The sequence below is a fragment of the Amphiura filiformis genome, chromosome 13 (assembly GCF_039555335.1).
Source record: "Amphiura filiformis chromosome 13, Afil_fr2py, whole genome shotgun sequence".
In the NCBI taxonomy this organism is placed as follows: Eukaryota; Metazoa; Echinodermata; class Ophiuroidea; order Amphilepidida; family Amphiuridae; genus Amphiura; species Amphiura filiformis.
The window spans coordinates 15540738-15566513 of NC_092640.1; the positions used below are offsets into that span (position 1 = coordinate 15540738).

Genomic DNA, 25776 nt, shown 5'->3' on the forward strand with positions numbered 1-25776 from the left:
GTTACCTATAGAGGGCAGCATATCGATTTTTTAATGGTTATCGTCGTTGACCGCACTGCGATGCAACCTTAGCTAATCCTGTATGTCGCCCTCTTTTGATTACTTATTATGCTGTTATCATCTGATATCCGTTAAAAAATTGATATGCTGCCCTCTGTTATGTACATCATTGGTCCCTTGTTCTCTAATTCAAATGTTATGCATGCGTAAAATGAATTTACCAAAAGCCGAATCCGGATTCGGCCATCTGCCGAATTCATAACGATATATATCAAAAATAAGCGGCCACCCAAAATGACTTCGCTAAGTGCCCCAGGTGGTCAATGGAACAAATAAGTTACGCGTTTTTAAATTGGATGTATTTTGGCACTCCAATTTCCACTCAGCTTAGTGGTCAAAACTCAAAGCGCAAACGATTAAGATACAATTCAATTTTATTTCCGTTATGAAATTTAATTGATTTGAAGTTTGATTGAGATGTGGTGTGGACATAGATCAAACTAGTTGCATCTTCATTTAGATAGCCATGTTTAGACTAACATGTTTATATATAACTTTTTTATGTGCTTGTATTCTATAACTCGCTAATTTTAACTCACTTTTCATAAAAAGATATTTATAGTGTCTTGTGATTAGACATAACTTTCTGATTATGTAAATTATTTGTATGAAATAAAATCTTTTAACAAAAACAATTGTTTGATATTTGCTTGTTGTTTGTTATTGTGTTGTGTGAAAGCTGGCAGTTGTAAAAAGAATGGACAGGACAGGTCTGGTCAGTTAAAGTTTAGTTTATTTGAATACACATACGGCCATAATACATTTAATTTAAATTAATACATTTAATTGCTTTTTTAACACAAAATATATCATTGGTATTAACATATATGATATACATGTGTATGTTATACATATTGTACATAAAAATGTGACCCGCTCCCACAAAATGAGCTTTAAGTCACTAGGGCACTATAGAAGATACAGTTCATTAAACGTGACAAAATTCAATAGAAACATTCTGGAGGAAATATTGATTTTTGAAGATCAAAACGAGAGGCCATCGTAATATGTTTGGTATGATTGGTATAAAATAAGAATTTATAAAAATCTGTAATATCTCAAAAAAAAATAATTTGTCAACTTAAAGCTCATTTTGTAAGAGCAGGTCACAAATATGTTCCAAATTTTTGCTTACAAGCTTTAAAAGCAAGGTGAACATATGGCCAGACTGTTTATGGTATCATTGTTTGTAGTTGACAGCAAAGTGTTTCTGCAGCTGCTATAATAATGGCATTCCATTACAAAGTGGTGGTATTCATCTATGTGGTTAAGAGAAAACTCTGTGGTGGTGCCAAGAATTGTTTAGAGGGGGGGGTGAATTTCTGGAGGGCTACAAATGTTTTGCCAAAAGTGGACATTTCCATAATTTTGGGTTTTTACGGGGGGGGGGGGGGCTAATTGGTAACCTTTAATTTTATATCTTTTTGATACAACCTGTATAATACTACCCTTTCTGCCACTTTTAAGGTAGTTTAGCTAAGGATCTAAAAACTGAAGGTTTCCTATTACAGTCAAGAAAATTGCAATTGATGAAGTAGCTGTCTACTGCTGATATTGGTATTGATGAAGTAGTTGTGTACTGCTGATATTGGTATTGATGAAGTAGCTGTCTACTGCTGATATGAGTATTGATGAAGTAGCTGTCTAATTGGTATTGACGAAGTAGCTATCTACTGCTAATATTGGTATTGATGAAGTAGCTATCTACTGCTGATATTGGTATTGATGAAGTAGCTGTCTACTGCTGATATTGGTATTGATGAAGTAGTTGTGTACTCCTGATATTGGTATTGATGAAGTAGCTGTCTACTGCTGATATGAGTATTGATGAAGTAGCTGTCTAATTAGTATTGATGAAGTAGCTATCTACTGCTGATATTGGTATTGATGAAGTAACTATCTACTGCTGATATTGGTATTGGTATTGATGAAGTAGCTATCTACTGCTGATATTAGTATTGATGAAGTAGCTATCTACTACTGATATTGGTATTGATGAAGTACCGGTAGCTATCTACTGCTGATATTGGTATTGGTGAAGTAGCTATCTACTGCTGATATTAGTATTGATGAAGTAGCTATCTACTACTGATATTGGTATTGATGAAGTAGCTATCTACTGCTGATATTGGTATTGATGAAGTAGCTATCTACTGCTGATATCGGTATTGATGAAGTAGCTATCTACTGCTGATATTGGTATTGATGAAGTAGCTATCTACTGCTTATATTAGTATTGATGAAGTAGCTATCAACTACTGATATTGGTATTGATGAAGTAGCTATCTACTGCTGATATTGGTATTGATGAAGTAGCTATCTACTGCTGATATTGGTATTGTTGAAGTAGCTATCTTCTACTGATATTGGTATTGATGGAGTAGCTATCTACTGCTGATATTGGTATTGATGAAGCAGCTATCTACTGCTGATATTAGTATTGATGAAGTAGCTATCTACTGCTGATATTGGTAATGATGAAGTAGCTATCTACTGCTGATATTGGTATTGATGAAGTAGCTATCTACTGCTGATATTAGTATTGATGAATTATCTATCTACTACTGATATTGGTATTGATGAAGTAGCTATCTACTGCTGATATTGGTATTGATGAAGTAGCTATCTACTGCTGATATTGGTATTGATGAAGCAGCTATCTACTGCCGATATTGGTATTGCCTTCTGCTACCAGTGGGTGTGACATGAGGTTTTGGGCAATGAGATGAAATTTACAATTTTGCAAAATTTTTACGAGGACACGGTGGGTCAGTGGTGACAGCCTTGGACTCATTGATCCCATTTGTCCCACTACCGTGTTGCGCCCTTGGGTAAGACGCTTTGCGTCACTTGCCTCGCCCCACCCAGGTGTAATGCGAAGCTGTTAGGGGTAGTCACAGTCATTTTACTGATGAACCCTGCGCCATTTGTAGGCAGCAAACGTGGTACCGACATATTTGAATGATGGCGAAAAAAAAAATGTAAAGCGCTTTGAGGCTGTTTACGGCATAAAGCGCTATATAAATATCTACATTTATTTACGTTTATTTTTAGGTAGCTGTCCAGCCCCCATCCATAGTGATAGTAGCACCTGTCATAGTGTCTGCAGCAGAAGAACACAGGAAAAGTGCAGCTTCACCAATTTGATCCACTGTGGTATACTTCTTGATGGGCTGCTTGCTTAATCTCTCCATCTGTAAAAGTAATTCAACAGAATTTTTTGCTAAACCCCTATTATGACTTCCTTACATACACACAAGTACAATAACAGATATTGGATTTGGTGTCAGTTTATTGCTGCCAGTCGACTAGGGCAGCCTACCACAGAAATCGATGCGATAACTAGCCTGTTGCACAACCTAAAAAAATTGAACATAACTTTTCATGAATATTTAGATATTGTTGAACATGACAAATCTGAGGGCATAGCACTTGGCTCCTTTCTAGCTGTCCTATGCCAACCTGGTATTGATTCCCTTCTTCCCACTGTAATCAAACTTAATCAACCAAAATATCACCCGAGACTAATAGCAGCACAACTTGAAATAAAGAATTATAAATGTTTCCGAAATATTTGTTCCTGAAGAAGAAGTAAACTTGACAAACACTATTTAAAACGAGAATAAAATTACAACTGTGCAACGTGTTGCTGAGATAGAAACTGAACCTGAAGTGGTCTACTCACAGTCTAATAGTCATGCTAGTATGTAACACAAAGACATCAATATACAAGTATTCTAATTTGGAATGCCTCAGAAATTGTCAGAAATATATCAGAAGTTGTTAACATATGGACAAAGATACATAGACATGCCCAAAACCCAAACAGAGTAAATGTATGTTATCATTAAAATTACAGGGATGTACTATTAAGCTCTTTATTACAAACTGTCTGAATCAAAGACTTTTACCAATTAGCTTCATTTTGAAAATAAATCATATTTATGGCCTCTTTCATCAAATATATTATACTTTGGGATCAGTAATCAGAGTCCAGCTGAACATCCCATCAAGTCAAGACCAAGGGGGAAAAAGTCTGGTTGGAATATAAATTCAGAATATTCTCTACTTACTTGAGCTGCTTCTTTTGTTATTCCTTTTTCTGCTACAAGTTTATCAACTATAGACCTGGAAGCTATAATAAAGAGAACAAAATAACATAATCCTTCACTAGCAACCCCAAATCTATGACGACAAAACTACAAGATACCCTTATTTTCCCCTAACCAACAGTACGATCTGACAATACAAAAATGTAATTCATACAGCAGTGTAGGCGAGGCACTAGTCATCATGGTCCATCAGTATGGCACAGTCCCGGGGCCATGGGTACTAATAGTCCATATTAACAAATGTTGGCCAAAATCTTACGTTTGGCCTGCTTCAGTCCAAAAATAAGCAATTACCTATGATTGATGTGACAAAAGCAATTGTTGGTGAAATCATATTTTTGTTGTATATTCACAAGATTGAGCTCCTTGTTCCAAAAACCTGGCTACACCACTGAATTCATACAAAGGTAGAACATGTACAGGTATTTAAAGATTGTCAAAGCGTTATTCAACAGAAACTCTACAAATTCTGACCTAATCCCCTACTAAACCCAATTTATTCCAGTCTAGTTGAGATGAGCACCATAAAATACCCTACCCTAAACCCATTTGTGAATCGTTTTAAATAAGGCAAACAAACTTACTTTGAGTATCGACAACTCCAGGATTGATGGAGTTACATGTGACTCCTGTATCAGCAATATCCATGGCAACAGTCTAGACAAAATCAACAGAGAATACTTACTTTTAAAATTAAGTTTTGATCATTTGGTTCACTGAAATCACTGACAAAGATCTGATCTATTGTGCTATTCCAGTTGAAACCCATATACCCTCTATGGAAGACTAGACATGACCTTAATCTTCCACACAGCTAGGGTCATATTCTTGTTTGTAAATTTCCACCCAAAGACTTCTTGTTTGACTATCTGTCAGATCACCTAAGTAACTCTCATATAGAAAGAGAGGAACAAGTCCTCCACTTCAAGACATTCTTTATAAAACAAGCACCTCTTGAGTAGAAGGAAATATCACATTAGGACCATGCACTCATCGTCATCGGCGACAATGGCGCCAGAACCGGAGCCTCTGTGTTGTCATCATCATCATCATAAAAGTGGCTTAGATAGAGCAATGTAGTGCAGTTTCTCCGATGACAGATAAGATTCCTTATTAAGTGCTTTTGCTGAAGACATGCTACCAGTTATTTTGCATGGTTTTTTTAACATACCCATGTCCATTTTCAAAATAAATCCTGACAAAGAACTCACCTTTGTCAATCGACAATGCCATAGCAATAGTTAGTATCAAGAGGTCTTTAGGTGACAGATTTCGTAACACAAGAGGTCTTCAAGGTGATGAGGAAAACCCCTGTGGATGGACCATTCAATTATAGGATCAGTTGGTCATAATTCTGTATGCGTTTTCACATGCCCATGTGCATTCTCACAATGAATCCTGATAATTTCTCAAGATTTAGAACCGACTCACCTTTGTCAATCCCATAAGGCCATGCTTAGCAGCGCTATAACCACATTTCCCTGCCGTACCAATAAGACCATGACATGAGTTGATATTGATAATACGACCCCATTCTGTCAACAGAACATGACAAGTGATCATAGATGGCAGGCAATTGAGACTGCATTATCTTAGACTAAAAATACTTTTATATGTATTTTGGGACACAAAAGCGCACCGATTTTCAAGGCAAGATTTACAGGCCCCAGGCGATATTGAAGGATTTGAATTAAGTACATTTTATGGTTATTTAACTTTTTATATTTATGGGCCACTTTTCCCCATGCCAAACTTGTGTGGAAATTTCTGGGAGCAAAGTTGCTGTGTCTGTTTCGTAAATGTCTATTTAAAAACTATATATGAATTACCATAAGAATATGGCTATGTGGCCTAGGCCAAAGGAAGATGCCCCTTCCCCCTCGGTGCCACCACGTACTTCATAACATCAGTCTCATATGTGCAGTGGCGGCGCCATGGGAAGGGGAGGGGCATGAGGGGGGAAAATGCCCCCCAGTTAGAACTCTTGCCCCCCTGTTTCCCACCCCCAGTAAAAACCCCAAATTACGAAAATTTCACATTTTTGCAGTAATTTTGTGCAAAATTTGTTGATTTTGCCCCCTCCGAAATTCCTGGTGCCGCCACTGCATATGTGGGTGCCTCCCATCCCCAGGGATTTCACAGAATACTTAACCTTTTCTTCTCATTCCTGGTAGCAGATATTTTGTCAATACGAATGGTGCCGTCAGCATAACAGCTATAAGCTGATCCCAAACCTCGATGGGGTGACTTTCTACATGACTTGTGTGCACAAAACCTGTGTGGGAAAATGAGATGACCAATTATTGTGGTTTTTCTACAGCCAACTAGTGAAGGGGAACTGCATTTGCCAATACTTTTATAAAAGTCATGTGGCCTATCAATACGGGCTCTGATTCATAATCAGAGGGTTGCGAGTTAGAACCCCAGCGGTTGTGCTTTCAAATTGTGCCCTAGACAAGACCCTTTAAACTCAATTGTCTCTCTTCATTCAGTTGAGTAAGGGCCAATATCTATACTGCACCAATAAAGTATCCTTACACTTGGAAAAATAATCACAATTTCAAAACTGAGCAGTGGCGTAGATTTCTTTTCGCCATTTGGGGGGATGGGGTTAGAAAAAATTTCTTGAAGTCAGCACCTTTTGGCGACAAAATAAGGTTATGGTACAAATGCGCGCGAAGCGCGCGAAAAAGTTTGCAATATTAAAGCTAAACTGGTGAAATATTGTACAAAAGTTGAATAAATTCGCGCGAATGAGCTTAAAAATTTAGCACTTTTAGGTTGAAATGGCCAAATATGGGGTTAATTTGATTGGAAACCCATATACAGGCATCAACATTGGGGGGGGATGATTGTATGGATCATCCCCCCCTGGCAAAATATTGGGGGGGATAAATCCCCCCCATCCCCCCCGGGATCTACGCCTATGAAACTGAGCAATATTGGGGTAAATTTGATAAAAGTTTGTTAATAGATGCACTAGCTAATCCTGCACATTATGACACCAAATTAAATCCAATGTGACCTCAAGAAGTAAAGTTACAAGCAATTGAATAGACAAAGGTCCAGTTTTAAAAGTGACAAACTGGCCTATACAAGGCACAAAAAGATTCCAACAAGCGCAAGAAAGAGACAACACAGTTTCTTCAATGAAGCGTTATTTAAAGCAGTTTTTATTTCAGTTTTTACTTCTGTGTACTTTTCATAACTTTCATTTTATTTGTCATTTCTTTTGTTTCGGTTTTCTTTTGTTCCTTTTGTTTTAAATTAAAGCCAAACGCATAAATTAGCCATTCACCACTCTCAAACCAGATGTCTAGTCTGTGAAGTTTTGAATAGGCCAGTTTGTCACTTTTAAAACTGTACCTTTGTCTAATCAAATGCTTGTAACTTTGCTTCTTGAAGTCACATTGGTTTCAATGTGGTGTCATAATGTGCAGGATTAAATAGTGCATCTATTAAAAAAACAAATTTACCCCAATAATGTTCAGTTTGGAAATTGTGATTATTTTTCCAAGTGTAAGGATACTTTATTGGCGCAGTATATTTATCAGTGTGCATTGAATGAGGGATTCCCCAGCCAAGATATAAAAAGCTACACACTGGTAATTAGGTATGGGCCATAAATGGACACTGGCACAATATGTGACGTGTCATGTCAAAAGGAGACACTTTTGGGCAGGTTATCAATTTTGAGGTTTTTACATATCTTAAATATAGAGATATTTTGCTCCACAACGGCGTTTTCCCCAATGAAATCTGATATTCCTAAGCGAAGATATTGAGTTCGTAAGTTATGGTATTATAAAATTGGAAATTGAGATATCGGCCTTTAAAAATATTATTGACAACGTTGAGAGTAGGAATTACCTTGAAAAATGTCTCAAAATATACAAGATGCCAGGTACATTCTGGTCTGAAACTATCAGACAATATTTTAAACATTAATAACATCACAAATTCGCAACAAACCAAAATTGTGAAAAAATCGCCCCAGGCAGATTTTTGGCTATTTCTCCATTTACGATCCTGCCCAAAAGTGTCTCCTTTTGACATGACACGTCACATAATTATAGTGATGGGAGGGTAAAACAGACCAGCCTGCGAGTATTATGCTCCTGCATGAGTTTACCTTTTACCTTTCAAAATGGAACATTAGAGCAAACCCTAAATATTGTTTTATTCCCAAAAATAGATTGCACCAATAAAAAAAATATTTTTCTTGGCCTTACTTGGCTTGGTTTCTTACCTGCATTGTTGACCAATATATCTGGTCCTGGAGGATGATCTTTGATCACTGTCTGTGCTAGTTTGTGAACTTGAAGTTGGTCTGATAGGTTTGCTGGTACAAAACTAACTGGTACATCAAAGTCACTGAAAGAAAGAAATGGTATAAAACATATTAATTTAACAAATAAACTTACAGCAGACAATGACTCAGTTTGGAAATTAACTCGAAATTTTTTAATCAAATGACATTTTTATCCTTCACTAAAGAAAACCAGATCAAAATTGGATCATCAATTTTTGTCAATGTTATGGCAATATTTCTGCTGTCCCATCATTTTATGAGTAGAAAATGGTTAATAGTTGCAGCAAAGAGCAGAAATTGAAATTTCAGTGAGCAAAATATGCATAGTCCAACATTTACAGGTTCAAAAGGTAGCCCTGTTTGGCCCTTACCATGAAAAATTGGGGAAAAATGATGGCAGTACATGTACTTTTATAGCTTTTGCCAAGAATTGCCAATTCGAGTATCGTTTCTGTATTGGCCAAAACAAAAACAGGGTATGAAAATTATCATAATCAGTGTCAATAATAACGTGCTAATTTGAGTGTCACTTCCAGGTTGACAATCGATTCGCTGCAAGATGATTACTTCGGTACTCATCTCAGGGGCTGTGCAATAATTATGAGCCCCCCGGAGGAGCAGGGTAAATTTAGGGATTCAATCATGTTTCACCGTTGTTCATCACCGTTTAACAACGATGCGGCGCGTCGTCTGCGTGGTTTACCAGCGAGGGCAGCTTTAGCTGCCCGGCGAAAGTAAACCACGCAGACGCGACGGACGCGAAGTTGATAAACGGTGATGAATGTGAAACATGATTGAATCCTTTCAACAACGAAAAGAAGCTAAATATCGTATAATTCACGATTATTTTACGAGGAATGTCAGTTAATCATTGCCACTCAGCCTTACAAAAACTTCGATGATTTCTCTTTTGATATCAGCAATAAAACTACAGAATAAAAGCGGCACTGTTTAGCCGCTACCTGAAAAATACTGAATTCAACTTGTAAGCTGGCATACACACAAAGGTTCCAGGCATGACGAATTTTACTGGCGCTCTCGCATAACGCGTAGTCTCGCTCGCGTTCGTGTGTACGCTACAGTAAAAGTGTGGGTTCATCACGGTTTAACAACGGTTGGCTCCTGTACAAAGGTATAGGAAGAGTTGTTGAATTCTGAATGGCCCGCCAAAAGTTGCTTGCCCCCCCCCCCCCTCTCGGGCTGCCAAAAATCCATTGCCCCCTCTCTCAGCCCACCAAAAAATCTTTGCCCCCCCCTTTACACATGCCAAATTTTTGGGATCCCAATTTGCAAACCTTATGGTCTAGATATATGTTGCGAGTGCAGCGAGCAGGAAAATTTGCATATTAAAGCGTTTCCGTACTGTTTTCCTGAGCTTTTTTAGAGCGTTTTATTTAAAAATTGCTTGCCCCCCCCTTTGGCTTGCCAAAAATTTCTTGCCCCCCCCACTTTTACCCTCCCCCCGGGCTTATAATTATTGCACAGCCCCTCACTATTCATCACTAGTAGCTTTAACACAGGTAGTACTAAAAAACACAATATACACCCTCCTTTTATTTACAATTCCCTGATCCATTAAGTACCCCTACATATCAATATCTTACTCTTTGATTGACTGTTGGCATTCCTGTATAAGTTTATCATCTCCTAGTCCTGTGAGTAAAATGGCCGCTCCTCTGCTGGCCAATACTCTGGCTATCCCAAATCCTACTCCACTTGTTGACCCTGTTACCAAGGCAACATGTGATGCTAGGGATGCAGCCATGATGGTTTATGTCTATAGCAAGAAAACATATGTAGCCATTATGCTAAAAAGTATAATACATTACATTTCCTGAGTCAACTAGCGGGAGTGACATTTACTTCGCACATTATACTTTTGGGATACACTCTTTTCATGTTCATTCACCTGTATAGAAAAAACTTCGTGCATGGAAAATAGGTCAAGGATTTATCGTATGAAAGGAACAAGCTCCAGAGATCCAGCATAAAAGTCACAGAGCATGAAATTGTCTGATTTAATACATAACAAGGCATAACATAGCCAAAGCATGAATGGGCCTGAAGATGTGAATTTGGATATTTCTACGGCATCACTTCATTCATGTTTTAAAACAGTTTAGAAGTGTCAAGAAACTTTTCAGGATGCAAAAAACAAACTTTTCAGAAAGCAAAAAACAAACTTTCATACCTTCTCTTGGAATCTATTCATCAAGTAGCCTGCAGACTTCAACATGTAGTGGTGATATACCTTTCATACCTGGTCCAGAGATGTGATCAAAACAGGGCTCACACGCTGCACACAGTAGTTTGTTCCTACTTATTCAGTAATATTTGTACATAAATGTGCAAGTAATATTTACATTACAATTTTATCACAAATGAAATCATATTCAACCTTTACACCTAGTAGATATTGATAAAATATTGACTCAAAAATTCAGGTCATTTCAAAACATATACATCATTGTCTTTTGATCAGAGTTGCCAAAACATTTCAGCCAAAATAGTGGGTCAAAGAATCGAAAAGTTGCCCAATTTTTCCCCGGGAATTTTTCCTCTTATAACTATATTCTATAGGACAGGAAACTACCGAAAGTCACAGGGAAAATATCTAAAAGTCACCCAATTGGGCTATTAAACAGCAGGTTTGGCAACACTGCCTCTGATGTGAGACTGAGGCCTACATTACCCAGCATTATTTATATATCATGTTATAAACATGTTTTGGTTTTGGTGAAAATGTTTTAATAACATTTAAATGTTCAAGTTGGGCTATATAAAGGCAGGCCATGAACACAATTTTACAACCTTTTATTTGAAAAGAAGAAAACCACTACAACAACATTTTAAAATATTGGCAAAATGTTTTTGTAAAATATATTTTGGGAAACATTTTCCCCAAATATTTTGTCAACATTAGGATGTTTCGCATCAAGTTTAAAAAAAACAAACTTTCTCACTTTTCTCAAACAAAGTTGAGATTTTCATAACACTGGAAAGCTTTGGTTACCTGATGTTTTATGTGCAAAATATATCTTGAAGTTTGCTTTGGTTGGCAAAAACAATGTCAAATTTGTATTTATGTTCTGTTAAGGTTATAAATTATTTTAAACTGTTGTGATTTGGTAGTTCACAGCATCTTACAAATGGTAGTGAGCTTTGGCAAAAACTGCATTGCTCAATTCATAGCGAGCGTGTAGAAGAATTAAAGTATCATAGATATACTTTTATAGGTGCTGCGGTTCTTGAGTTACGTTGTAAAGAGGGCTGAAACAACAACACTTTTGCAAAACGTATATAATTCATTAACAACAATAAATTACGCAAGTTTGCAAAGTATACGATTTGTAGAATGAACTTTTGCAAAACATCAAGTTGTTAACTTTCAATAATATATTGATTTACATAATGAAAATCGATTTTTAGGTTGCTTCGACCAACAATACCTCGTCTACCCTTAACTGAATGAACTTATTTTGCATAACACACAAACGCAAAATCTGAATCAATTGAAATTTTGGGCATAATCTTTTATTGTGGATATCTCATGAAACATGCCATAAAAAGCGGATGCAAGGATCACAAAAAAAGCTTTAAAATGTTTTGAACCCGCTATGTAAATAACCCAACATTTAAAAAAAAATTCTGTAAAATGTTTTATGTTTGCTGGATATGTGGACTGCTTAATGCCAGAGGTATACGCCAATATTTTCGTGTACAGATAGTTTCACGGTTTCAATTATCAATGACAATTTTGCGAGGTGTTAAATTTGCGGTTGTTGGCAACTTATAATAAAATACATAAGAAATTTCTTCATTTTAACATATTTGTGGGTTATTATTTTTGCGGGCACATATTAATCTGTGAAATTCGCGAAAATAAAACCACCGCGAAAATTTCAGCGTAGGCAGTAACTGAAATAGCTACCATGTGTTTGATGAGTACAGTATACTGTGTATAAATTGCCAAATGTTCACAGGGAAGCTATTTGCACTTACACACTTCTAGCACTAAGCAGTCGATGTGCTATTTGTGAAAAAATAAGGACACTTTATCAAAAGGAAATAGTCATTTAAATTTGTCACCCAAAATGTAAGATCAACTTATATTATCAATAAAATAAAATATGATGAAATAAAGCGCCCATGAATATATGACACATATTGTCCTACATTTAGTATGAGATGGTTGTGAAAAGAAATTGACAGTTCAGCTCAGTTCAGTTTAGTTTATTTCAATACATATACAGCCATACTCTCATAAAATACATTTTAATTTCATTTTTAATGCAATATATCATTGCATTGGTATTAACATACATGAATACCTTACATATATTATGTTAAACATAATTCATTGTACATAAAAATATTCTTCTTCCAATTTTGTTCACAGGCTTTTAAAGCAAGGTGAACATATGGCCAGACTGTTTCTGTATTTTGTAGTTGATAGCAATAACACAAAAAATGTTTATCTGGCTGCTATAATAAGGACATTCCATTGGAGAGGTGTATTCATCTTCTACATGGTTAAGAGGAAACATGATCAGTATTGATGAAGTAGCTATATACTGCTGATATTGATATTGATGAAGTAGCTATCTACTGCTGATATTGGTATTGATGAAGTAGCTATCTACTGCTGATATTGGTATTGATGAAGTAGTTATCTACTGCTAATACTGCTGGTATTGATGAAGCACTATCTACTGCTGATATTGGTACTGATGAAGTAGCTGTCTACTGCTGATATCAGTCATTGATGAAGTAGCTATCTACTGCTGATATCAATATTGATGGAGTAGCTATCTACTGCTGATAACGGTATTGATGAAGTAGCTGTCTACTGCTGATATTGGTATTGATGAAGTAGCTATCTACTGCTGATAGCGGTATTGATGAAGTAGCTATCTACTGCTGATATTGGTATTGATGAAGTAGCTATCTACTGCTGATATTGGTATTGATGAAGTAGCTATCTACTGCTGATAGCTACTTCAACAGACTGTTGATGAAGTGGTTATTTACTGCTGTTACAAGTATTCATAAAAAAGCTATTTACTGATGGTATTAATTACAGTGGCAAGTTTAAAATATTGTAAAATATTTTACAATGACATTTTGACAACATTTCAAAAATATATTGCTGATATTGTTATTGATTGATAAAGCATCTATTGATTGACACATCAAGTAGCTGTCCAGCCCCCATCCATAGTGATAGTAGCACCAGTCATAGTGTCGGCAGCAGAAGAACACAGGAAAAGTGCAGCTTCACCAATTTGATCCACTGTGGTACACTTCTTGATGGGCTGTTTGGCTAATACTTCCATCTGTAAAGGTAATTAAGCAGAAAACTCAGAAATTGCTAACATACATGTATGGACACAGATACATCCAAAGACACACCCAAAACCCATACACTATTTTAATGTATGTTATCATTATAGAATTACAGGGGTGGACTTTTAGGTAGAGTCCGAAGTTTACCGTTTTCTAAAATCTATTTTCCGTGTTGTAAAATTTGTAAATCCGTGTCATGAATAAAGCTTAAAATGTATAAACAACGATATTAATGTCACAATAAAGTGTTCAATATCGCGATCAATATGCTCTGATTGGAATATTCTCACGATAATAGGCCGACTATTACGATGTTTGGAGGGATATAGGGGATCATGCCTAGGTAATATACCTTTATTTCGGTATTATTAAACAGTATTTTTATCATAAAAATTGACACACACAACTCATGATTGTTTTTAACATTTATTTCTCTTATCTTTTAACAATTTTTGCCACATCATAAAAATGTAATTTTCCGTGTTGTACTTCTGATTTTTCCATTTCTCTTTTTTTTTCTCTCTCTCTTTTAGCCCAATGGTAACTGTTAGTGTTAGGAACAGTTATACCGGTGTAGATCATTCAGTATTGAAACACCGATCTCACATAATACCCAGGGATCATGGTGGGGTGTACAAACAGACTGATCGAATGAGGCAAGAGGGGGAAAGACTTCTCACAAGGGTACAGCTGATATTACATGAATTTAGCCTCTGGTTGGAATATATTCAGAATATTTTTTACTTACTTCTGCTGCTTCTTTGGTTATTCCTTTTTCTGTTACAAGCTTATCAACTGAAGACCTGAAAACTATAATAATAAAGAGAACCAAATAATAAAATGTTTCCTGAGCAAGGCAATACTCAACCTCAAATAGGCAACCCAGAAGAAGTAACTTCACTCAAAATTGGCATACTGTATCCCCCGACCATCAGAACGATCTATATAGCTTCCTACACTGAATAAGAATGTAATTCATACCTGAGACTACTATTCTCAGATTCATACAATGGTAGACTGTGTACAGGTACTGAAAAAAATTATTATTACCCAATCAACTGCCACCCAATCTTGTTCCAGCCAAGATCATTCCAAATATCCAACATTTCAGCACTAGGGCTAACACTCTTGGATTAATTCTGGTTTATCCTGCGCACAAGTATAACCCTGACTCACCTAATTATAATCCTAACCCTAATCCTAACCCACCTTAATCATAACCCTAACCCTAATCCTAAACCTAATTATTATAAACTTAACCTAACCCTAACCCTAAAACACAGTTTGCGCAGTGTAAACCAGAATTGTACCAGTTTTTTTTTAACTTGACTCTTGATTCAGCCTATTTGACTCTTGATTCAGCCTATTTGACCAGATTGGACAGGTTTCTAAGGTTCAAAACTTGCCCACTAGCATTTCAATGCACATACATTCATCTGTAGTTCGATGAGTGCCTTTAGGGGAGAATTCATCTATAAAGCTGCAATTTACAACTGGACATTCAGGTATGCAAGTAGCATGCCTGTTACAACTTACAACTTCCCTGATAATTTTTATCTCTCAATTGCCAAAGAGTGCAGCTGAGGAAGTGCCAAATTTAAGCCTTCTTCAGCCCTGCAACAATTCAAATACAATTAATTTCAAGCTACCTTATAATAATTAAGTGGTACATTTTCATTGGAATTCCTATGTAGCCTATAAAAACTAATAGGACTAAATGGGGGGAAAAGGGAAAAAAGAATTCTCAATAAAAACAAGTTCTGTGAGTGAAATTAAAGGAAGTGTAAATAACACTTACTTTGAGTATCAACCACTCCAGGATTGATGGAGTTACATGTGACTCCTGTATCAGCAATATCCATGGCAACAGTCTAAGTAAAATCAACAGAGAACACTTCATTTTAAATCAAGTTTTGATAATTTTGTGCACTGAAATAACTGACAAAACTCACACAAAGCCCATTTAGCCTGGGAAATGTCACCTAAAAACCTCTTGATGTAAAGTTTTTCCCCTACAGACCTCTTGTTTAGTAACCTGTCACATAAAACCTCTTGCTTGGAATTTCAATTCATTATATCAATAATAAAATAACAGACAAAATACATTTGCTACAAAGACAGATTAATCAAAACAATTATGGAGGGAACGGTTGAAAGGACAATAACATTGACCACCCCTTTTATAAAGAAAAAAAGAAGCAAGAGAGAAAAAAAAGAATATCATGCAAGACAAAACATGCTCCAAGATACAATTTGTATTGTTTGGGGGTTTTTTTTGTTGATTTTTTTATAGTTTTCCAAGTTTTCCAATGATTTGGCTACATTTTTGTTTAGGTTAGGTCTGTGGTTTTGACTGCATGCCCATTCTGACTGCATTTATGCTTTTGTAATCATTGTTTCATTATAAAGTAACCTCTTGGGAGGCCAGTACTTATGTATTGAAAGAGCTTACCAGAATAAAGACAGAATGAAAGAATGAATGACCAGTAGAGACTAAAAAACTGACAAAAATGTGCTAAATATGAATAATTAATGACACCAGCAGAGTTAACTACATGTAATTGTGCAATCATGTAGTTTATAAAGAAAATGTTCTCTGCTAGGTGGGCAAGTGATCCCAATGCAAAATTGAGCAAGATGAAGGGTATCTAATGGCCGAGTTCAGTTACACTATTGATGCAGGTCTAATCTCTAGCTTAGACCTGCTACCTGCATTTTGCACACCTTTGCATATACCTGTATCCATGCCCATTCTCACAATGAATCCTGACAATTTCTCAAGATTTAGAGCTGACTCACCTTTGTCAATCCCATAAGGCCATGCTTAGCAGCGCTATAACCACATTTCCCTGCCGTACCAACAAGACCATGGCATGAGTTGATGTTGATAATACGACCCCATTCTGTTAACAAAATAAAAAGAAAATTATGACTATTTTTGCAATGGTGTAAAAATTTGTGCCATTTGAAGTCACACCAAACAGTTTGTCGGCATTGTTCATTGATGTAGTAATTGCTCTTTGATGCAATATGTGTGGTCGTCCTGTTTTAGTGAGGACCAATGGGTACCGGCTTTATTGAATGCCGGGAAGGTGACAGACTCGCTGTGGAATAGGTGTAGCGATTCCCAGCAACAACATTTTGATGGCGGAGTCTGGCTCAATCGCTTTGAAAGAGAGATGGGTACTCCGACCTGTGGGGTTTGTCTCTTTATTTTACCTTACTATGCACTATAATCAAAGTCAATGTACATGGTCAAACAATCCAATAGTATACTACCTTATCTTCATGAGTTACATAAAAAAGGCTATTCCATTTGAAATTCATACATCCCTGTGGAAGACATGACCTTAATACCCACACAGGGAGTGTAGATTTCAAAGGAGTCGCACATTCAGGTAATCCCATTTGAAATGCAACCTCCCTGTGTGGGAAATTAAGGTCATAGGGGGTATAGGGATTTGAAATGGAATAGCCCAAAGATGGTAATATACACATTCTCTGTTTGCATTTTACAGCTAATCATTCCAACTAGGCGGTTACCCGTATTTGGCGGTTCTCGGCTGTCGCGATTACCTGGCTGATGGTGACTTTACCCACCAAGTTTTATGCCCATAGGACAGTTTTTACTAATTTGACCTCAGATGACCCCTTGTGATCTCAAAATGACCTTCCAAAATTTGGCTCTAAATGTTGACTGTACCCACCACGTTTCATGCCCATACGACAGTTTTAGTAATTTGACCTTGGATGACCCCAAAATTACCGTCAAAAAATTTGACTCTAAAAGTTGACTGTACCCACCAAGTTTCATGGCCATACGACATTTGTTACTATTTTGACCTCAGATGACACCTGGGTGACCCCGGATGACCCCAAAATGACCGTCAAAAACTTGACTCTAAAAGTTGACTGTACCCACCAAGTTTCATGCCCATACGATAGTTTTTACTAATTTGACCTCATATGACCCCTGGATGACCTTGGCCCACTTACCGAAACAAACTTGTTCTGTCTGAGGTCCAGATGCACCCAGTTTGAGGAACGTGCGACCCCTTAGTCTCCGAGAAAATAGGCGGAAAGCAGTTGTTACTAATTTGACCTCAGATGACCCCTGGGTGACCTTGACCCACTAACCAATACAAACTTTCTCCGTCTTAGGTCAAGATGCATCTACCCACCAAGTTGCATGCCCATATGACAGTTTTACTAATTTGACCCCTAGATGACCTCTGCTGACCTTGACCCACTAACCAATACAAACTCGTTCTGTCCCGGTCAAGACGCACCCACCCGTCAAGTTTGAGGAACTTGCGACCCCCAGTCTCCGAGAAAAACAGTTTTTACTATTTTGACCCCTGGATGACCTCGGGTGACCTTGACCCACTAACCAATACAAACTTGATCTGTATGGGGGCAACATGCACCCACCCACCAAGTTTGAGGAACGTGCGACCCCTAGTCTCCGAGAAAATAGGCGGACAGACACACAGATAGACAGACAGATAGACAGATAGACGATGCGTATTATCATTCCAATACTTTACCTTTTCTTCTCATTCCCGGTAGCAGATATTTTGTCAAAAGGAATGGCGTTGTCAGCATAACCGCTAGAAGCTGATCCCAAACCTCTATGGGGTGACTTTCTACATGACTAACATGCACAAAACCTGTATCAAAATAAATCAGATTAATTTCAAAATATTCACAACATAGCAATAAACAGTGTGAAATGGAGGAAAGCCAAAGGGGCCTATTATACATCAAACAATTTTATGTTTCATTTTTACAAAATTTAGAAATGACATGCCCAATATTTTAATAATCATACAATATAAACAGACAATAAACTGAGGGGGGCACAGTGGCACAGCTAAGGGTATAGCTTGAGGTCGTAGGTTCATGTGCCTGCAGTGTCAACATGTTGTGCACTTAGGCAGGGCCAGATTTACCAGTCCAAAATTTGGAGGCCCCAAACTCACTGTGAGGAAGGCATGCACACTCAAGTAGCCAAGTTTGGGTTTATGTGTAAGATGGACACAGCTAATGAATTACAATATAGAGGGGACAAGCATATTTTGCTCCGATTTTACTAGGACATTTGCATGGGAAGGGCTGGCATTTTCTTCGGAAGGGGGTGGGTCCCAAATATACTGGGGTCATTAATTTTTGGAAAGAAAATAGGGGGTCATAAATTTTTTGATGACCAAAATGTAGGGAATCACAAGATGACCACTGATAGTGTATTATTTTATTCAAATAAAGACTGATTTTAATACAATTTTAACCTGTTTAGGGGTAAGGTGTATATCGGTGATGGGGGTCATGAAAGTTTGTTGCCGAAATAGGGGTGTTGCAATTTTATTAACGTCAACTTTTTGTAAATTTGGGACCCCCCTTCTGAAGAAAATTATAGCCCCCTTAAAAATGAGGTGCTAAAAAGTCCATCAAAATTGATGCGGCTGGTAGATTTTAATAGACCTAAGAGTCCAAATGGCCCTGAAATATGTTGGGTTTTTTGTTGCTGCCTACCTGCATTGTTGACCAATATATCTGGACCTGGAGGATGATCTTTGATCACTGTCTGTGCTAGTTTGTGAACTTGAAGTTGGTCTGATAGGTTTGCTGGTACAAAACTAACTGGTACATCAAAGTCACTGAAAGAAAGATACCGTATGGCATATATATAAAAAATATTAATTTAACAAAATAAACTTACAGCAGACAATGACTGTTCAAATCAGATCATTTTTTAGTAGCTGTTACACACACAAACTTGGAAGGTATTATTGATCTGTGAAAGAGTTTGGGATATTTCCCTACCTACATTGTGTGTGAAGGAAGAAACCTTCCCCTTTCCCAAAGGGGTTCCAGTACATTTCATAATAAAATTCAACAGCCCCTGACCAATAATTATTTAGTGTTATTATCCTCAGTTATTATCCAACATTTTCATAACATTTTCAAAAAGGTGCAAAAGTTGCCAGAAAATGTTGAAATGTCAGCTATATAAAGGTTATAAAATTTTTTAATAAAGTTTTCAACACATTTTAACAGTTGACACAAAACATTGCACCATGATCTTTGATCAAGTTCATTACGAATGTTGATTTTAACTGTAAATTTTGTTCATTTTGAACAATTCATACAAAAAAACAATGTTTTAAACTCACATTTTAGTAATGTTTCTCCACTACACTACACTAGTGGCTTCATCAGACTGGCAACTCATCACACCTGACTGTAGGCCCCGGGGGGGGGGGGGGCACTCACATGTTAAGGTGGTACGGATATGTGCGGCGCTCAAGGGTCCCTTTTTCAGGCTCTCCGGCAGTTCCTTAAGCCCCACATTTGGATCTGCTCCAGTTCTTTGAGCCTCAAACTCTAACAATTGTAGCTCTTTAAGCTCAAATTTGGAAATAATTTAGAAATTTTTAGCTCAACAGCCTATAATTTGGCCCTAATTTCAGTTCTTCAAGCCCCTATTTTGCCCGAAAATCAGTTCTTAGTTCCCAAAGTTCCCAAAGTTCGGCGCTCCGCGCCGCACACCCCTACCAAAATTTAAGTTGAGTGCCCCCCCCGGGTGTAGGCCCCTCGTCCTTACACACTCAACAACATCTTTGACCAACTCATCACACCCTCTACGGTGCCTCCTGTTACACATAAAAGGAAACAGTCAGATGTGTGAGCTGATGAGTTACCAGTTTGATGAAGCCACTATACTATGATCAGCTCTTAATAGGTGGGAATTATGCGGTTTTTGTTACTGCGCGAGTCAATAAAATTCCAACTTACGAACGCGTAAATTCACAAAAGCATGCGTCATTCACGCAAAACGCAAAGCACAGTTCGCGCAGGTGCTGTGCCTAGCTGTGTGTACGCCATTCTGTATCAATCCACTATGTAATGAGTCCCGCCTATTAAGAGCTGATCAGAGTATATTGGTGAAACGTCACTAAAACGCGAGTTAAAAACTTTGTTTTTTGTAGGAATTGTTCAAAATGTTACAGTTATTGCACCAAAATGCTATTTAGTGTTGAAAAAAACCAAAAACACAATTTAATAATTATTATGCAAAAATATCTTACAAAGTTTTGATAACCTTTAAAAAATGATTTGATATGGAATGTTTGCAAACATGTTCCTAATTCACATTGTCTAACAGTCTAATAACTGACAAATGTTTGACAAATGTTTAAAATATCTTGTATTTGCTGGGTTGATCCAAAGTGGTATCAAAATCTTACTCTTTGATTGACTGTTGGCATTCCTGTATAAGTTTATCATCTCCTAGTCCTGTGAGTACAATGGCTGCTCCTCTGCTGGCCAATGCTCTGGCTATCCCAAATCCTACTCCACTGGTTGACCCTGTTACCAAGGCAATATGTGATGCTAGGGAGGCAGCCATGATGGTTCAATATCTAGAATTAAAAAAATATATGTGGCCATTATTTTGTATTAAATTAAATACTCACAGTAATGCATTCAGTAATCTCTGCCTGCATCAATAAAGTTCAGACCTGTAAGACTAGGTGCTGTATAATAAATACTAGAAGTGATGAGGTAGCTTTCATTGCAGGAATTTAACAGTGGAAGCAGCAGATATTTTTAGGGAGGGTGAATTTCTCAGAAAGTATATCAATTGTGTGGAACCAGATATAGTGCAACTAGACAGTAAACAGCACCATGGTAAATGGTACTTACCGCATATGCAAAGGGTATCATTTGAGCAATTTTAGTGCAGTATAAAGATTTGAATGTAACCAATTGCAGCTTCTTCTGCTTCCAGTGGATACTGCATAAGGCTAATGAAATGATAAGTTTCCCGTCACATTTTTTTCAGTGAAATATGAGGTCATGATTTCATTATTCATTATTTTGGAAAATTTCATTATTGTCAAAATTTTTCTTTATACGGCTATTACATATTGTTGATGAAAGACCATCTCACAACAGGTATTAATGCTTAGATCATCATTACAGACATTTTGCAACAGATTGAGAAAAGATTTGAATTTGTTTTTATTAAAATGAAAAGAAATTTGCAATTTTTGTAATCACTAGAAACATGATGAGTTAATGCTTAAATTTCCATTATTTACTACATCCATTATGATCAGCAGAGGATGTCAGGCATTTTGAGAGTTTCAATTTTGATTAATTTTCAGGTAGTTTTTATGAAAATAATGAAAGTTTAGGTCAAATTGAAAAGGTGATGCGGGTAGGTGACAGGAAACTAGGAATCAACTTTCATTAGCCTAATCTCCTCACAGGATGTATATTTTATGCAGGCTTCTTGCATTTTGCATTTAACTCATGATGTCTATAGTTCCCCACATAAATTTTCAAGGCAAGTTGACCAAACTTTGTGTGTGTACATGTAATGATAAAGGACAGTCTTGAGCATGTTGAGTACATGCATTATGTGCAACATTGATGATTTTGATTTTGGGAGTCTGTAAGGGTTCTGAAACATTTGCTTGATATTGCTTCTGAGTGTATTCTTAACTGATCAAGAAGTCTAGCCACAAATTTGCTCACCGATAGCTTCACATTCGAGGCTATCTATAGTATAAACACAGCCGATCGCGACGGGTGATCACATTTTGCTAAAATTGCTTTTCAACAAAATTTTAGACTGTTCAAAATAGGCAACCTTTGCTCAAATGATACAGTTGACTCATTGAAATACCTTGCATCAAAATTTCAACATTTTAAAACAACAGAATAAATAACATCTGTGGCAAAAAATACAAAAATGATGATTGACCGAATAACAATAGCAATGGATTCTAGCATCAAATGCGTAACTATCATGTGCAAATTCAAAGCTAGAGCACCATATTATTATACTAGCCTTTCCCAATCATGTACATTGGTCATTGTAGGTATGCCAGGCAAACCTTAATTAACACATTTGCTAGTCAGCCAAATTCACCTAGAACACAATACATATATTTACATAGAAATATAAAAGAACTGGCCGTTCAAGGAAACCTACATTTAAATACCGGTATGTTGTCTATACTTCACTTAACCCAAATATATGATATTTTATGGTGATAAGTCACTCGCACATGGAATTTTGGAGGAATTTTGATAGCAGTTCCATTAAAAAAGCTGCTATCAACATGAGACTAAGATCTAGAAACACCACCGAAATGCTTTTTTTTGGAATTTTGCTAGCTGAAAAATTGATGAAAGTCAATCTTTGACAAGATGTAACTTTGCTACGGAAAGTGCTATGAAAAAAATGTTATTGGACATTGCTTGAGAAAATATTATTTGTTTATATAATTTATAAACTTCCATTTATTTATCATTCATGAATTAATTTAAATTTAGTTAGATGGTACTAATGTCAGCAGACTGTGATGGTACTCAACTACATGTATAGTGGCTCTTGATACCACCGGATAATCGAAGTCAAGTGGTGACTTCCCATTTCATAATATTAATGGACGTTCCCTAGTTCACCACGTAAACTTGTATGGCTCAAAATTCGGACCGCTCGCCATTAAGTTTACTGCTTTCTGTGTTTTGAAAGTTGTTGACGTTTTAATGATCCCTGCATGATTTCCGGTCGATTATTTTAGCTGTGTCACGTCACATGCATGACGCTGGTGGGTACCAGCCAAACTTCAGAAGAAAAAAAAAACCTCGATCGCCGATAACGATGTGATATGGGACTTACATAGGATTACACAGAGATATTTCTTGCCAAAATTTGACCATTTCTAGGTAGCTTGGCCCTACTTTGTCTGCGTTATATGAAAAAGGACAGTCTTAAGTAAGTAAACGTGCAACGCTTTTGATGTTTTGGGAGACTGGGAGGGATCATAACACAAAAATGACGGAGCCTATTCTTGACTGTGTAATATTCCTTCAGCACATTATCGTACGGCAATAACCTTATACGATGGACAGATAGTATCAGTTTGTTTGTGAATGAGGACATCGTAAAAGTTCCTTGTACTAGACGTTCCCTTGGGTTTGAACGGTTTGTGTTTATAACTAACATGACTAATTATAAGCTTATAGACAGCGATCACCAAGAAGAAGAAGCCACTTGATTACCAATACTCAGTAGGCACAGACACAATACCCAAGGAACCGTCTACCAAATACTTAGGCGTCACCATCTCATCTGATTTAACTTGGAGTAAACATATACCTGGTCTCATGTACCCATACCTAGTGTATGGGTACATGGTATTACCAGGCATTCAAACAGGCACGGAGAGAGCTGTCAAAGAGTGTATATTTCAAAACATGATAACTACACCAGTTATAAAAATTCCTGTATACCTACCACTTTCAACTTGCATTAAAAGTCCTTATTCCATGTCTGAAAAATATGATCCCCAATTTGTACTCACTTTGTTCAAGAAAGTTTAAATATCCACAGTCAAATTTCAGCTGTATATGTTCAATGTATATTCCAAAACATAACCCCAAATCATGATTTCCAATTATTACACCTCAATACAGCCCAAGGCAGTGCAAGCAATAAAAAAGTAACTGTGTGTCCACAGAGCATTTAATCCATAGCACCCCAATGTGTGCAGAAAGGCATGAAATGGCAACCCTTTCTAAATTGCCAACATGTTAACTCCTCATTGGTTAATGCTTGCATGCTTGAGTGGAGGGTATTTCAAGACATAGCATGCCATGCATGTGCAATGATGTGTGCAATGTTGCATCATTATCTGGAACATGTGTGCATATTATCATCATATTGAGGCATAGTTCTTATTCTCTGCACTAGATGGTATTGAAGAATAGGTCAGCCAGTGCAAGGAATGAGATGGAAAAAACATCCTATCCTGCATTTGGGAAGAAGCCATCTCCCAATGAGTGTGGTTGGGAGTTGATATGGCAATTGGGAGGCTTGGCCAAGCACATTGTCATAAAGGTCAGAACATGCTATGATAACATCTCTGATCAATTCATGAAAGTTGGACATTTAGGAAGCTGCTGCTGGGAATATTGACATGAAATTGTCATTTTGAAGGAACATACATGTTGAAAATGGATTCTATAAATTCTTCACCATGTGCTGGTCAAGCTTGAGCAAACATGAAATGGTTAGTGAAACATATTTGGGAGAAAATTACAGCTGTACATCGAAGGTGGCATGTTTTGGTAGTCCATTGGGAAAGTGAATTAGTATGATGTTCTGAACATAGAGTAAACACATAACAAACATCAGAGCCAAGGCATCAAGAACACTGGGGTTAATTCGGCGTAATCTTGGACCCTGTGATCGCACTGTAAAGGAGAAGGCATACCAGTGCCTAGTTAGACCCCAAGTAGAGTATGCCGCAGCCGTGTGGAACCCCTATACCCAACACAAGACCAGGAAGAGGGCAGCACCAACTGAGATACCACCATCTGCAGACCAACCTTGATATTTATAGATATTCTTTCTACCCACGAGTCATACCATTGTGGAATTTGCTCCCAACCCAGGCTGTGCTTGCAACATCACCAGAGGCTTTCAACTTAGCTGCGATGCCCTTCATCAGGCAGTTGCAGCCAGCAGCCTCCGGCAAGAGTTGGTAGACAGCAACTCATATAGTTTTTAACCACACCGCACCTTAAGTTTCTTCAGCATTTAATTTTCTGCACTTTGGACCACATGCACATTGTTGCCAGCTTCCGGGACAGCAGATAATGCTTTTATGGAAGTCACCTATCAAGTATCAAGTGCACGATTTGAGGTTGCGGGTTCGTGCATGTTATGTAAGCTTACCTAAAAACTCTTTACTTTCACATCTAATGAAGGAAAGTGGACAAGTTTCAATTCCTTAGTTCTAGAGATATTTGTCAACATGAAATAATCAAATATTCAACTGCAGAATACTCATTTATAGAAGAATTCAGTCCGACAAGCCACAGCACAGAGTGCCGTACAGCTATTATTTTCGTTTTTTGCTGCAAACT

General features: G+C 37.2%; 2 protein-coding genes across 2 annotated transcripts; both read right to left on the reverse strand.

The window, feature by feature from the left end:
* Nucleotides 1–1449: 1449 nt before the first annotated feature.
* On the reverse strand, nt 1450–10296 carry LOC140168039 (D-beta-hydroxybutyrate dehydrogenase-like). The gene is made up of 7 exons (XM_072191344.1): nt 10089–10296; nt 8422–8546; nt 6325–6447; nt 5604–5707; nt 4757–4829; nt 4134–4195; nt 1450–3254 (listed from the first exon to the last, which is right to left on the reverse strand). The coding sequence occupies exons 1-7, from the start codon at nt 10247–10249 to the stop codon at nt 3111–3113; spliced, it is 792 nt and encodes a 263-aa protein (XP_072047445.1). The 5' UTR covers nt 10250–10296; the 3' UTR covers nt 1450–3110.
* Nucleotides 10297–12086: 1790 nt separating this feature from the next.
* LOC140168038 (D-beta-hydroxybutyrate dehydrogenase-like) lies at nt 12087–25761 on the reverse strand. The gene is made up of 8 exons (XM_072191343.1): nt 25586–25761; nt 21078–21251; nt 19363–19487; nt 18378–18500; nt 16630–16733; nt 15629–15701; nt 14579–14640; nt 12087–13820 (listed from the first exon to the last, which is right to left on the reverse strand). The coding sequence occupies exons 2-8, from the start codon at nt 21236–21238 to the stop codon at nt 13677–13679; spliced, it is 792 nt and encodes a 263-aa protein (XP_072047444.1). The 5' UTR covers nt 21239–21251; nt 25586–25761; the 3' UTR covers nt 12087–13676.
* Between the last annotated feature and the right edge of the window lie 15 nt (nt 25762–25776).

Bases quoted from the DNA above. Each gene is read 5' to 3' on its own strand.
- LOC140168039 (XM_072191344.1), bottom strand. From the start codon at position 10,249: ATGGCTGCATCCCTAGCATCACATGTTGCCTTGGTAACAGGGTCAACA. The intron at 5,708-6,324 runs GTTAAGTATTCT...TTCTGTTGACAG, and splicing joins ACCAGGAATGAGAAGAAAAG to AATGGGGTCGTATTATCAAT. The intron at 4,196-4,756 runs GTAAGTTTGTTT...TCTTTATTATAG, and splicing joins TGGAGTTGTCGATACTCAAA to CTTCCAGGTCTATAGTTGAT.
- LOC140168038 (XM_072191343.1), bottom strand. From the start codon at position 21,238: ATGGCTGCCTCCCTAGCATCACATATTGCCTTGGTAACAGGGTCAACC. The intron at 16,734-18,377 runs GTAAAGTATTGG...TTTTGTTAACAG, and splicing joins ACCGGGAATGAGAAGAAAAG to AATGGGGTCGTATTATCAAC. The intron at 14,641-15,628 runs GTAAGTGTTATT...TTATTATTATAG, and splicing joins TGGAGTGGTTGATACTCAAA to TTTTCAGGTCTTCAGTTGAT.